Source organism: Ictidomys tridecemlineatus, chromosome X (genome assembly GCF_052094955.1).
Source record: "Ictidomys tridecemlineatus isolate mIctTri1 chromosome X, mIctTri1.hap1, whole genome shotgun sequence".
NCBI lineage: Eukaryota > Metazoa > Chordata > Mammalia > Rodentia > Sciuridae > Ictidomys > Ictidomys tridecemlineatus.
The window spans coordinates 113,278,381-113,294,408 of record NC_135493.1 but is presented as its reverse complement, the minus strand read 5'-3'; the positions used below and the strand labels follow the sequence as shown (position 1 = coordinate 113,294,408).

General features: G+C 33.2%; 1 protein-coding gene across 8 annotated transcripts in view; it reads left to right on the top strand.

Annotated features, from left to right (window-relative positions):
• The window catches only part of Ppef1 (protein phosphatase with EF-hand domain 1), a 127,066-nt gene extending 112,986 nt beyond the window's left edge, over positions 1 to 14,080 (top strand). For all 8 annotated transcript variants that reach the window (XM_078035073.1, XM_078035071.1, XM_078035072.1 and 5 more), the window contains 4 exons: positions 4,494 to 4,600; positions 10,721 to 10,884; positions 12,189 to 12,273; positions 13,452 to 14,080. In XM_078035073.1, coding sequence (XP_077891199.1) covers positions 4,494 to 4,600; positions 10,721 to 10,884; positions 12,189 to 12,273; positions 13,452 to 13,669 — 574 coding nt within the window. In that variant the 3' untranslated portion in view covers positions 13,670 to 14,080. The remainder of the gene's footprint in view (positions 1 to 4,493; positions 4,601 to 10,720; positions 10,885 to 12,188; positions 12,274 to 13,451) is intronic.
• The last annotated feature ends 1,948 nt before the right edge of the window (positions 14,081 to 16,028 follow it).

The window sequence follows — 16,028 nt, the reverse complement described above, 5'->3', positions numbered from 1 at the left end:
TCCATTATGATTTAAGTTTTATATATGGTGTGAGGTAGGGGGATCCAACTTTACTTTTATATGTGGATGACCACTTGTACCAGCACCATTAGTTGCAAAGTCTCTTCTTCCCCTGTTTTGTTGTCTTGGCCCACTTGTCAAAAAGTCAATTGACCATATGAGTTGGGAGTGTGTAGCTCATTAGTAGAGTGCTTACCTATCGTATGCAAGGCCCTGAATTTGTTCCCTAGCATTAAAAAGTGAGGGGACAAAGAAAAAAATGACCATGAAAGTAAAGGTTCATTTCTGAACTTCAAATTGTATTTCACTCATCTCTGTCTAGTGTAATATGAGCACCACATTATTCTGATTATTGTAGCTTTATACAGATTGAGCATCACTAATTTGAAAAATTCTGAAAAACCTTAAATCCAGAATTTTTTGAGCACCAGTAAAATCAATGAAAATATTCCAAAATCCAATTTCTCTGAAATCTGAAACACTTCTGATTCTAAGCATTTTGGATAAGGGGTACTCAATCTGTAGTAAGGTTTAAATCAGAAGTGTGAGTTGAACTTTGTACTTATTTTTAAAGATTGTTTTGGCTATTTTTTCCGTGTAAATTTTAGAATCAGCTTGTCAACTTGAAAAAATGTCAACTGGAATTTAGTAGGGAATATGTTGACACCTGTAGATCAATCTGAGAGCCACTGCCATCCTAACAATATTAAGTCTTCCAATCTTATGAACATGGAATATTCTATGTGTTTAGATCTCCTTTAATTTCCTCCAACAGTGTTTTCTACTTTTCAGTGTATGAGTCTTGGATTTATTTGGTTAAATTATTTCTAAGTATTTTATTTTTATGTTGGAATTGTTTTCTTTGTTTTTGAATCATTCATTTCTAGTACATATACATATAACTGATTTTTTATGTAATGATCTGGTATTGTATAATCTTGATGAATTTGTTTTTTAGCAAATTCTTTGGAATTTTCTCTATACAGGATCATATTATGTTAATACAGATAGTTTCACTTCTTTTCTAATTTGAATACTTTTACTTCTTTTCCTTACCTGGTTATCCTGGCTAGAACCTCCAGTACAATGTTGAATAAAATTAGTGAGAGTAGGTATCTTTGTATTTTTCCTGATCTTAAGGGGGATGCATTTCAGTTTTCTATCATTAAGTATGATGTTAGCTATGTATTTTTTGTAGATGACACCTATTAGGTCAGGTAAGTTCCCTTTTATGCCTAGTTTGTTAGCTATTTTTATCATAAAAAGACTGATAGATTTTGTCAAATATTTTTTCTGCATCTATTGAGATGATTATATAGTTCTTGTCCCTTTTTCTAGTAATATAGGGTATTACATTGATATAAGGCAAAACTTGCATTCCTGAAATAAATTCTACTTTCTTGGTGTATAATTCATTTTGAAAGTAGTTGATAGTTGCAACTTGCTAGTATTTTGTTGAGGATTTTGCATCTATATTCATAAGAAGATATCGGTCTATAATTTTCTTGTGATCTTTGTCTGGTCTTGATATCAGGATAATGTTGGTTTCTCAAAGTGGGCAGTATTCCCACCTCTTTGATTTTTTAAGATGTCATTAATGAGTGTTATTAATTCTGCTTTAAATATTTGGTGGAATTCACCAGTGAAGCCATCTGGCTCTGGGCTTTTCTTGGTGAGTTGTTTTATTACTTCAGTCTTTTTACTTGTTATAGGCATGTTCATTTTTTCTGTTTTTTAGTTTTTGGTAGCTTGTATTTTTCTAGCAATTTGTTCATTTCATCTAGATTGTCTAATTTTGTAAGTGTACAATTGTTCATAGAATTCCCTTATAATCATCTTTCCCTTAGAAGATGAGTAGTGATGTTCCCTCTTTCATTTTTGACTTTAGAAATTTGAGTCTTCACTTTTCTTGGCTAATCAATTTTATTGATCTTTTTCAAAAAAAAATAATTTTTTGTTGATTTTCTCTATTTTTCTATTTTATTCATTTCTGTCCCATTTATTATTCCCTTCCTTCTGCTTACATTGGGTTTGGGTTATTCCTTTATTCTAGTTTTAAGGTGGAAGACTATAATTAATTTGAGTGGGATCTTTCTTCTTTTTTTAGTATGGGTATTTATAGGCCTTTATAGCTATAGGTATTTTAGCTAATACAATACTGATAGGTGTTAGTAGCTATAATATATGTATTTTAATGTAGGTGTTTATAGCTATAAAGTTATAGGCATTTATAGCTATGAATTTTCCTTTAATCACTGCTTTTGTTAGATCCCATATGTTTTGGTTTGTGGTGTTTTAATTTTAATTCATGTTAAGTTATTTTCTAATTTCTCTTATTATTTCTTTGTCTTTTTTTTTTTTCCCTCATACTGGGGATTGAACCCAGGGCTTTGTAAAACATGCTAGGCAAGTGCTCTACCGCTGAGCTATATCCCCAGACCATGATTTCTTTTTTGATGCATTTGTTCTTTAAAATTGTATTGTTTAATTTTCTAAAATTTATGGATTTGTTTGTCATTAATTTTGAATTTATCTATTTGGTGGTCGGAATAGATACTTTTAATAGTTTTGATCCCTTTAAATTAACAGTTAAGACTTCTATTATGGCCTAGCATAGGGTCTATTGTGAAAAATGTTCCACATGTATTTTAAAAGGACACACATTCTGGCTGGTTGCAGTGGTGCATGCCTATAATCCCAACAACACAGGAGACCTACAATTTGAGACCAGTCCCAGCAATTTATCGAGGCCCTAAACAACTTAGGGAGACCCTGTCTAAAAAATAAAAAGGACTGGGGATGTGGCTCAGCCGTAAAGTACCCCAGGTTTAATCCTCAATACCAAAAAAAAAAAAAAAAAAAGAGCATATATATTTTGTGGGGGTGGAGTGTTTTATATGTATCTGTTAGGTCCAGTTGGTTTACAGTGCTGTTCAAGTCCTAGATCCTCCTTGGTTTTTCTCCTAGTTGTCCTATTCATTATTAAAAATAGAATATTGAAGTCCCTAACTATTAATGTTGCCTATTTCTTCAATTTTGTTAGTTTTTGCTGCTTATAGTTTTATGGCCAGCTGTTAGGTTAATATATGTTTAAATTTTTTTTTATCTTGATTGATTGACTATTTTATCATTATAAAATATCCCCAATTAACACTTTTTGCTATAGAGTCTATTTTGGTCTACTATTAACATGGGCACTCTAGTTCTAATATTTCCTTTTTTGTTCCTTTCCTTTTAAACTCCTTGTATCTTTAAATATAAAATGTTTTCTGTATAAAACATATAGTTGGATCTTGTTTGTTTTGATTTGATGAATCTATTCATATTATTGGTATAATTGGATTTATACCTGCCATTCTGCTTTTTAATATATAGTCAATCTTTCATATCCATGGGTTTCACATCAAAAACAAAAAAAGGTTAAATCTGGAGATGGGGTATAGCTCAGTGGTAGAGTGTTTGCCTAATGTGTGAGACCCTGGGTTCAATCCCCAGTACTGCCAAGAATAATAAAAATAAAAATAAATCTCTTCTGACCATATACAGACTTTTTTATTGTGATCATTACCTAAGCAATAGAGTATAACAACTATGTACATGGAATTTACATTAAATTAGATATAAATAAAATAGAGATCATTTGACATATATGGGAGGCTTGCACAGGTTATATGCAAATAATAGATCATCTTATATAAGGGACTTGAACATCTGTGGATTTTTGTATCCATGGGAGATCCTAGAACCAATCCTCCCTGGATACCAAGGGACAACTGTATATCTTATGACAGTTTTGTTCCTCTCTTTCTTCTTTATTTTAAATTTATTTTTGTAAATCATCTGAGAAGTTTGATTCCAGATGGTTAGCTAACTATGCTAGCCCCATTTAAAAAATTGTCTCTTTCTACTGAATTGTACTACTTCTGTTGTCATATGTTATTCTAATATATAGTTTGATATATATGAAATTTCTGTGATTTTCTACTCATATATGTCCTCTCTTATGTCAATACCTATTGTTTTGTTTTAGTAACTTAATGGTAAATTTTAGTATCTGATGTAGCCTTTTTATTTTCCTATCTCAAGCAATTGTTTATGTGAATCTTTGAAATCTAAGAGAAGATACTATTTGCAGTCCTTTTAAAATTTAACCACTGAGTTGTGGCTCAGTGGTAGAGCACTTGTCTCGCAAATGTGATGCACTGGGTTCCATCCTAGCACCATATAAAAACAAATAAAGGCATTGAGTCTATACACAACTAAAAAACAATAAAAAAATTAACAAAATGCATGTGTGTGTGTATATATACTTGTGTGTGTATATATGTATATATGATATGTACATACTATATAAATGCATATATTCACCATGGTATGTGTAAATTTAGGCAATTCATTTAAAAAAGAAACTAGTAAGTGGTAACAGCACATTAAAATGAAACAGAAGATAATTGTTCATGTAACTTTCATTAATTATTGTTTTCTCAACATAGGGTACATGCTATGGAAACTAGTGCCATCAGGATATTAAAAGAGAGAATAATTTCACGAAAAACTGACCTCATGCATGCTTTCCAACTTCGAGACCACAGTCGATCAGGTAATAAAATTATATAATGCTTACCATTTCTTAACATATCATGTTACTTGTATGTGACATGTATCAGTTTTCATTTTCTTTGCTTCCTTAGGATTTCAGTTCTCTATTTTTGCTAGAATGGAATGATAGAGTTAAAAAATTTTTAAAATACATTATTCTCTCAGAAACAGGCATATATCTCATTTTCAGTAAGTTTCTTTTAACTAAAAATATAAAAAACAACCCTGATTTAGACTACTATTCTGGTGAAAGGAAATAGCTAGATGCTGGAAAGGGCATAATTTTAATGCATTTATCAGCCTCCCAGTACGGTAAACCTTCTGGCTGCATTTCCATTCTTTTTGAACCACATGAGGGATCATGGAGCAACATTCAAGCATAAAAGGCTGGATTGTCCTGGGGCAAATGCTAATGTGATATAGCAATCGATCTTGACATTAAACTATTACATAGTAGAAAAGTGGAAAGGTGGAATTTGGAACTTCCACATTATGCTTGTACCTTCAAAGTGATTCTGGGTAGTTGTAAGTATGTAATGTTTCTGATTCCTGTCAAGCAAATCCATCTTTGAGAGAAGAATCCCTAATTTTATCCACTAGTATATCTAGAGATTAAGATTAGCCAATATGAGTTTACAACCAAAGATGACCAAACAAGGAGATGAGCTACCGTGAGAGTTGGCAGAAATAAACAACAATAGCTTTAGTTCCCCCAAAGACATCAGATATTGAAATTATCAAATACAGAATATAAAATATTTGAAGAAATAAAAGATGGAATCACAAACATGCATTGAAAATGATTTGAAGAAGAACCAAATAGATATGAGACATATTAAACAGAATATTAGACACTGCTTAAGAAAGAACTAGATTAAGAGTTATGAATAGTAAAAGAAGGTTTGGGGCTGGAGCTATGGCTCAGCAGTAGCGCACTTGCCTGGCATGTGTGAGACACTGGGTTCAATTCTCAGTACCACACATAAATAAATAAAATAAAGGTTTATCAACAATTAAAATAAATAAATAAAGGTTTAATGTATATCTAATCAAGGTACTAAGAGGAGAGAATAGAAAGAATGTAAAATGCCTCAGACTTTTCTAGCACTGATGAAATGCTAAAGTGATAGGTAAAGAGGAACAATGATTCTCAAATAGGTATAAATAAAATTAAATTTTTACCTACATACACTTTTGAAACTACAAGGCACTAATAGCAAAGAGAAAAATCATAAAAGTTGTCAGGGAGTAAAAACATTGCAACAAAGGCATAACAGTTAAGACTCATAGACTAATCAACAGCTATAAAAGAAGCCAGTTGACAGTGGAATTGTATACACAATACATTGAAAGTTAATTTGCCAATTAAATCCATTTCAATGTGTATGCGCCCATTAATAGAGCCTCAAAAATATACAAAAACAGAGAGAACAAGTAGAAGTAGGAAAATCCACCATCATGGTGGGAGATTTTAATGCTCTTCTCTCAGGAACAAAAAGAAGAGACCAACACAATATTAGCAACCTTTCCCTGAAGGGAAACATACAAAGAATGCCGCACCCAACATTTCAGAATACATATTCTTGTCAAGCACAAATGGAACATTTTTAAAAAATTGACCATAAACTGGCACATAAAGCAAATCTCAACAGATTGTGAAAGATTGGAAACATTATAGAATAAACTAATTCTCTGGCATAGTGAAAGCAGCTACAACTCAATAACATAATCTAGCCATAAAATCCTCTTTTGTCTTGGAAATAAGAAATGCACTTCTGAATAATCCTTGGATCAACGAAGAAATCACAGTGGAAATTAGAATAATGAAACCAAATGATAATGAAAATACAACATTTAAAACTATGGAATGCAAATTAGAGAGGTATTGATAACCTTAAATGCATATATTTTAAAAGATGAAACTGTGATTAACAAAGTGAAAAAATAGTGTTTTGAAAAAACTGGCAAAGTTGATAAAACACTAGTAAAAGAAAGAATGCATAAGGAAGAGAGCGCACATGCATAAGCACAGATAACCAATGCCAACATTGAAAAATGTATTACTACAGACTTTAGGAAGATCATAAGATGTATTGTAAAAACTGTAATGCCAATGAATTCAAAATTCAGACCAAATAGACACATTCCTAAAGTATACATATTTACATACACACAAGTTGACACAAAAATAGAAAATCTGAGAAATCCTGTAACTATTAAATAAATTGAAAGTTTAAAACTTTATGAAAAGAAAGCTCTGCTCTCAGTTTTATTAATCATTGCAATATACATTTAAGAAAGAAAAGAAGTCTTATAAAATCTCAGAAATGGAGGGAACACTTCCCAGATTATTTTAGGAGATCAGCATCACCTTGATATCAAAACCTAACAAGAATATTATGAAAAAGGAAAATTAAGGTCTAATCTCAATGATGCATTTAGATGAAAAAAAAATCCTAAATGAAATATTAGCCAACCAGGTTGTTTTTCCCCCTAGGAATGCTAGGAATTCTAGGTTTTTTAAACATTCGAAAATAAATCAATGTAATTTACCACTTTAACAAATTAAAGAAGTCATAATTCTCTCAAAATAAGAAAACATTTATATCACCCTAGTTTTATGATTTAAAAGAAAATTTAGAAAACTAAATAGAGGTGAACTTCCTTAATCTCACAAAGGATATCTATCAAAGCTTATAACAAACAGCATACTTGATGGAGAAAAAGTGGGAATGAAAGTAAGGATGCTCTGGTAGGCTTATGTCCACATCCTCGTTCCCGAATCTTAGTAGGGTACCTTATATGAAAAAAGGGACTTCAAAGTGTGATTAACTTCAGGATCTTTACCTGGGGAGATTGTCCTGCATTATCAAGTGGGCCTAATGTAATCACAGTGGTTCTTTTAAGAAGTATGTAGGAGGAGGCAAAGTCAGAAGGGAAGGTTCTATGATGATGGAACCAGATATTGAAATCCTTTGAAGATGGAAGAAAAGGCCTGAAGCCAATAAACATAGGCAACCATTAGAAGCTTGGAAGAGGCAAGGAAACAGATTCCCCCCTTCAAAGCCTTCAGAAGGAACCAGCCTTGCTGACACCTTGACTTTTGCCCAGGAAAGCTAATTCAGACATCTGACCTCCAGAACTGTAAGAGAATACCTTTGTGTTGTTTCACTACTAAATCAGTGTTAATTTGGTATTAAAGCAATAGGAAACTAATAACAGATGCCCACTATCAGGACATCTGTTAAACATTCTAGTAGGGATGCTAGCCAGTCCAATAAGGCAAATAAAAGAGATAAAATAAAACTTAAAAAGGTAGAAATAAAACTGTCTCTAAGTGTAGACAACTTAATTGAAAATACAGAAAATCCAAAGGAATACACAGAAAAACTACTGGAATTAATAAATGAATTTAGCAAGTTGTCAAACACAAAGTCAATATACAAAAATTGATTTCATTTCCATATATTAGTGTATGTATTAGAGTCTATTTAGAGTGCAGAAACCACATCAATAATTTGAACTGGGAAATTTAATATAAAGAATTATTAACTAGTAAAAGATGATTAACTATTAAAAAGGATACAAGAGAACTCTTAAAAAATTGAAATAGCAAGTATAGAGAGGAGCTATTATCTCTAAAGCTGAGAGAGCATATTCAAGGATAGTACATACTTAGAAGAATTCCTTAACTCCTAACCAAGGTTGAAATTAAGACCACATTTTTGAGGGAATAGCTCTGGCCCACTAGGTGGGACAGAAGTTTACTAATGGACCTCCACTCAGAGTTGGTCTCCAGCTAATTGGCTAGGACTGAAGAGGATGGAGCCCTCCCACTGTGGTGCCAGTATAACTCACTAGAAGGGTGGATGCCACTGCATTTACAGTGCACCATTAAGATAAAATATTGCAACACAGAGCCTGCGTTTTGGGAGCATATTTTTGCCACACTCACGTCAGAGCACTAATCTCCTGGATATATAAAGAACTCAAAAAAATTAACACCAAAAAAAAAAAAAAGAACCCAATCAATAAATGGGCTAAGGAGAGCTGAACAGACACTTCTCAGAAGAAGATATACATTTGATCAACAAACATATGAAAAAAATGTTTGTTCAACATCTCTAGTAATTAGAGAAATGCAAATCAAAACTACTCTAAGATTTCATCTCACACCAGTCAGAATGGCAGTTATCAAGAATACAGACAACAATAAATGTTGGCGGGGATGTTGGGGAAAAGGCACACTCATACATTACTGGTTGGACTGCAAATTGGTGCAGCCAGTCTGGAAAGCTGTATGGAGATTCCTTAGAAAACTTGGAATGGAGCCACCATCTGACCCAGCTATCCCACTCCTCGGTCTATAACCAAAGGACTTAAAATCAGCATACTATAGTAACAAGCCACATCAATGTTCATAACAGCTCAATTCATAATAGCTAAACTGTGGAAGCAACTTAGATGCCCTTCAATAGATGAATGGATAAAGAAACTATGGTGTATATATACACAATGGAATATTACTCATTAGTAAAAGAGAATAAAATTATGGCATTTGCAGGTAAATGGATGGAGTTGGAGAATATCATGCTAAGCGAAGTAAGCCAATCCCCCCCCCCCAACAAAAACAAAGGCCAAATGTTCTCTCTGATAAGTGGATACTGGTCCGTAACAGGGATAGGGTGGGGTTGGAAGGGAGTTTGGGGGTGGGGAATGTGAAAAATGGAGGAACTTTCATTGGGTAAAGGGAAAGGAGAGGAGGGAGGGTGCATGGGGGCAGGAAAGATGGTAGAATGAGATGGACATCATTATCCTAGATGCATGTATGAGTGCACATATGGTGTGACCCTACATTGTGTACAACCATAGAAGTGTAAAGTTGTGCTGCAGTTGTGTACAATGAATCAAAATGCATTCTGAGGTCATATATACCTAATTAAAATAAATAAATTAATTTTAAAAAGAAAAAAGACAAAATATTGGGAAAAATATTTTGAAATATTAAAAAATCAATCTGTTTACTATTTACATTGTGTTAGGTATTATAAATAATCTAGAGATGACTTAAAGTATATGGGAGGCTATATGTAGGTTATATGCAAACACTTCATCATTTATATAAGGGAGTTGAGCATCTGTGGAATTTTGTATCCGTAAGGGGGTTTTAGAATCAATCCCCCATGGATACCAAGGGATGACCACGTTTATCGAAAGCCTTAAAAATCTGCATACCATTTGATCATTCAGTTCCACTTCTAGGAATGGTCCTAAGGAAATAATGGAATAGTTTCATAGCCATTAAAATGACAATGTAGATCTATGTTTATTAACATAGATGGAAGTCCATGATGTAAGTAAAATAAAAAATAGGTTAGACTAAATGTTTGTGTGTACGTGTGTTATACCATATGCAATACATGTATATAAAACATATGTACATGGGGACTTGGGATTTAGCTAGTGGTAGAGTGCTTGCCTAGTTAAGTTTGGTCCTTAACCCTGGGTGGGGGTGGCGGTAATGCTAGAGTACAATAATATTTGATTTTAAGAAAAATAAACTATATATACATTTATGTATACACATTTATATACAGAGAAAAAAACTAGAAGTTATAACATTGTTTTATATTTATTCAAAATCATTTAAAATGAATAATTTTTAATAATCAGAAAAATAAAGATACTTATATTTTGAAAAATTACATTCAAGATTTTTGGGAAAAGATATTGGGAAGATAGATGAGTAATATACTGAAATATTAAAAATCAAACTAAATTTTTTATCCTTTGTATATTTTTTAAATCTTCTATAATAAATAGGTATACCTTAATTCATTAATCAGAAAAAGGCAAAAACAATCTAATACCCTAAGTATGATTTCTTACACACGACAGTACAGGCAAGATCTGTGGAATATGAAAGACTATCCTTAGTTTTTTCTTCCTCAGAGCTCTAGGACCAGAGTAGGACAGATCATGAAGGAAACCAGCAGGCCCTCAGGCCTCAAAACCCCATGCTGTTACTGGTTTTGCCAAGGGACATACGTATTTTTTGTCAAATTATAACAAATTATATGGGTGCTTTTTGTTTGTTTGTTTTTTTTGTTGTTGTTGTTAGGAAAAATTTCAATAGCCCAATGGGCTTTTTCTATGGAGAGCATTTTGGGGCTGAACTTACCATGGAGATCTCTGAGTTTGCGTCTGGTAAACATAGACACAAATGGAAATGTTGACTACATGTCCAGCTTCCAGGATGTCCACATTGAAAAACCTGTGAAAGAGGCAAGTGACACATAGCCCTAACTAAAACCTGGCTGGGAGAAATACCCTTGGGACAACCTCTAAGTAACTCAATCCTTTGAAAAGTTAGGAATGGAATCATCTAATGGATGGAAGTGGCAGTTTCAGAAAAGGCCAAAGGTACTTTGTGGTCTGTTCAGAAAATTTATACCTTCTAAAGATAGATAAAAAGAAAAAGGAAAAAGCTTTGGCATGAAAACTCATGTCAAATATGTGATTCTTGTTTAATTACTGTCCAGCAGAATGGCAGATATGACATTCATTCTTTCATGCAGCATACTGCTTAACAATAGTTAATTATTCCAAACCATGTATAGACTTGCTGACATGAACTAGAATATGTCTTAAAGAATTTTAAAGCATAAAATCTCTTAATAAAAAGGGAATAGCCCAGGGAGTTATCAGATTGCAGCTCTTATTAGTTAACATTTCATCAGTAATTAGTTATAACATTGAGCTGATTGGAGTTAGGACTTGGTTTATTGTTTGCAGTGAAGATGAGAAAAACAGAAAAGGGAAGTAAAAGTACAGGTTGAAAGCTAAAATATCCATAGGAAGGAGGCTTTTGGCCTGACTTCAGAAGCAGTTTACCATGGTGATTAAGATCATAGATCTTGGTTTTAGAGAGCTGAGTCAGATTCATAGCTATGTGACGTAACCTTTGGGAAAGTTACTTTGTTTTCTAATCTGTAAAATGGACATAATAATGGTCTGTTCCTATTCCTTATGGTTGTCAAGTACTGAATGAAATGAAACACATAAAGCTTTCTGTATGTGTTGGCAATTGTTATTTATTGCTGTCTTTTTACTTTGGTCCCCTAAGGAACACCAGAGCAAGATCTTTTTTTGTTTTGTTTTGTTTTAATTAGTTATACATGACAGTACAATGACCTTGACATATCATACATTTGAATCAGATAGAGCAAGATATTTTATCTGATTAAAGATGATTGGGCCAACCTGGGCACAGTGGCGCAGACCTGTAATCCCAGTGACTTGGGAGGCCGAGGTAGGAGGAACACAAGTTTGAACCCAACCTCAAAATAAAAAATAAATAAAGGACTGGGGACTTAGCTCAGTGGTAAAGCACCCCTGGATTCAATCCTCAGTACCAAAAAAAATAAAAATAAAAAGCATGGTTGGGCCAACAGAAGGCTTGCCTTCTCAAATTTCTATTTAAATCATATAATTTGAATTAATGATGATGTCTTGTGTTTGTTTCATTTGCTAAAATTAATCTATGTCATTATTTCTTTGTTTTAACACTTAGAAAATCTTTGTTTTAGGTCCAATCTACTCTAATTGAAACTCTGTACAGATACCGATCTGATCTGCAAATCATATTTAATGTCATTGACTCTGATCACTCAGGTAAATGAACTTTGATTAGTTCAGTAGTAGTAGAAAGAAAAGACTGGCGTGCTTCTCCGAAATTAGAACTGTTTTCATCTATTTCATTCTTCATACAAAGTTGATGAAATTTGAAGGAATCAAATTCACGTTTAATGTTGTTGTTATTTTAGTTTGGCCCAAAATTCTGTATTTTAGACCATAGAATTCTATACAAGCCCAATAGCCATTGGTCGAACTGGAATAGCTCCTTTTCTAAATCACCAGCATAATGGAAGAATAATTTACTTTCCATTTTAATATTTTAGTCATTCCTGAAATAAAAATCATTCCTAGAGTTCTGGCTCTGTTTGGGAGACTGCGAGCTATAAAAACTCATTTTTATTTATCTTTGATGAACAATTAACTTCTTTTCAAACTTAAAAAATATATATATTAGGGCTGGGAATTAACTCAGTGATAAAGTGCTTACCTAGCATGTGCAAGGCCCTGGATTTGATCCCCAGCATCACAAGGGAAAAAAAAAAAATCAGCTATTCCCCTATTGCAGAGACCTTTGAACACAAAAAAAAAAAAAAAAAAAAAAAAACAAAAAAAAAAACAACAATTAAACCATGTAAGTAAATTATTGCCTATTAACAAGGCAACATCATGGGGCTGGGGTGGTGGCTCAGTGGGAGAGCACTTGCCTAGCATGTGTGAGGCACTGGGTTCGATTCTCAGCACCACATGTAAATAAATAAAATAAAGGTCCACTGAAAACTAAAAATAAATAAATATATGTAAATAAAAGGCAACATCATTTTTTGCAATCTTATCATTGATTCTCAAGGTACCTTTTCCCTCTGCTTTGATTTCACTCTCTGCTCTGTTGTCCTTCCATGTCCCTTACCCTTAGATTTTAGTTCTTGCAGTTTCTTTACTACATCTAGTCCCACAGTTCGTATCCCCTTAACATTTCTTCACTGTTTACTCATTCTGGATTTAGAATAATCTCAGAATGACTTGGTAGTTGAAAGTGACATGTGACATATTGCTGCTTACATTTATGACCTTACCTCCATTTCCGTCAGTGTCTTCATAGTCAGGTATATTAGTGAGCTTCTAATTGGAGCTATTTCAATCAGTGTGGCTTCCTCATCCTTCCCTGAGGTAGGTCTTGAAATGAACACTCACCACTCTCTCCTATGTTCTTTTAGGCCTGATCTCCATGGAAGAATTTCGGGCCATGTGGAAACTTTTCAGGACTCACTACAGCGTTGATATTGATGATTCCCAAGTTGATGAACTTGCCAATATAATGGACTTAAACAAAGATGGAAGCATTGACTTTAATGAGTTTTTAAAGGCTTTCCATGTAGTGCATAAATATGAGAAGTTGAACACATCAAATGCCAAGTTTGCTAACTATAAATGAAAGCTTCCCTCAGGCTCCTTGTAAACAGCTGAACTCAAATCACAATCTTTTCCAGGACCACCGAAATTCATAGTCACTAATCGAGAATAATAGATCCCAATTCCCATCATAAACAGACACAGTATGGGTGTCGGAAGCCCTTAGCAAACTATAATTGGTAGACTAGGTTAAATGTCAGCTGATAAGATTTGCCTCTAATGTTGGAACTCACCCATTGCCATTGAGAAGCTGGGTTTGAGCCTAGTGTTGGTCTCTTGGATGCCACCTAATTGGGAGACCAGAGCAGTTTGAAAACATCCTGAAAGGAACCCACAGAGCACCAGAGAGAACTATTAAGTTCAACAACTGTGACTGAGGGATGGGAGGAGGAATACCAAGCTACTAATGGAATAAACTATTTCCATCCTTAAATTGTAATCTTTTTTGGAGATTCCATAAACCAGTGATCCTTAATTGTGGGGGAACCACTCTTCAGGGAGGGGGACCACATTATATTGTTGGGGAAGACTGTGGGAGAAAAACTTTTTTCATGTCTTATGGTAGTACTAAGTGAATACATTTACATTGATCCCTATAATTAATATGGTCTGATACCTTCATTGATAAGATGGGGCCTTGGTTATGCATATACTGTGCAATTTATTCTGCTATTCTGATCTTGAGTCGAACGAAATGAAATTTTTGTTTAAAGGTAAGTATATGTTTCGCTTTTTAAAAAAGTTTTAGAACTTCAAGATCTAGAAACATGCCAGTCCCTGTAATCCTGCCTGCTCCACACACCAGAAATAATGGATAAAATTTAACAAAAAAATTTTTTTTCTTTTATTAGACAACTGAGCTTACAGGAAAGTAAAAGAAACTCCTAAAGGGGGAAAAAGGAAAAAAAAAAAGGAACATAATTGAAAGTATAGCAATATTAATATCAGGCAGGTTAGACTTTAAGGCAAAAAATGTCATTGGGGATAAAAAAAAAACATCATTACTGAATGCTAAGAGGAATAATTCACCAGGAAGATATAATATTTATAAATGCATATGCATCTAATAATAAAGGTTTAAAAGTTATACAAAAATTTATATACTTACCAGATTAAGTTGGTAGAGGGTGATTTTAAAATATCTTTGTCAGTAATTGATCATGTAAATAAAAATTATTTTATAGATGATTGGACAACTCAGTTAACCCACCTGATGGCCTGTGGTCTTGTGTGTGTGTGTGTATAGTGTTTATATAGATATGTATATGTGCACACATACAACTCTGCAATCAATTTTAGAGAATATACATTATTTTCAAGCCCATATGGAACATATATAAAAATTGAGCACAAAACTTAAATACCAATCAATAACAAAGATATTACCTTCTCTAATCATAATGCAATTAAATTAAAACCCAACATAGGAGGGGAGGGAATGTGGAGATAGAAAGGATAGTAGAACAAAAGACATTATTACTTTATGACTGCATGACCAATGTGATTCTACAGTATGTACACTCAGATAAAGAAGAAATTATATCCCATCTATGTATGATATATTAAAATGCATAAATTCATTCTACTGTCATGTATAACTAAACAAATTAAAAATTGAAAGAAACAAAAAACCCAATATAAAGATAATCATATTAATGAATGAGTGAAAAAGGAATAAAACTGTAGATCTATCATAAATTGCTAAAAGGAATTTCATAAGAATTCTTGGATAACTTTATGCCAATAATTTTTTAATTTTTAATTTAAAAAATTTTTAAATTAAAATTTCTTAACTTATATAAAAACAAAAATTATTAATATTTATGAGGTTCTCTGTGATGCCAATAATTTTTTTAAACCAAGTGAATGGACTATTTCCGCAGGAAAAACATAATTTAGTAAAGCTAACTCAATAAAAGGGTCTGAAGAGACATTTAAGCATTGAAGAATGTAATGGGCTTTGTAATGGGTCAATTTGGTTACCTTGAACTTCCTTTCTCAGAATTCCCTTGTTTAGATGTTTCTGGTTAGGGCGGGCCACGAGGAAAATTCTTGAGAGATTGGAAATAGTAGCCATTTTGTACTTTACACATGCTGTTACTGATCTACTGACATCTTATTGGCATAAAGTTGCAGTTAGGCCTGCAATTGTTCTTTATTTCCCTGAATCCTCTGTTAGCTTCTTTGATATCTAAGCTGTGAATGTGTTTAACTTCTTGATGTAGAGCTCTGGATTCTGCAGGACTCCCCATCACCAAGGTCAGAGGCAATAAGAATGGAAAGCTTCAGTACCTTTTTGTGGGGTGCCAGCTTATGTGTGTGGGTTTCAGCCTGTTATCTTCCTGATTACCTGCTCTCTGAACTTCAAGCTCTAGCATCAG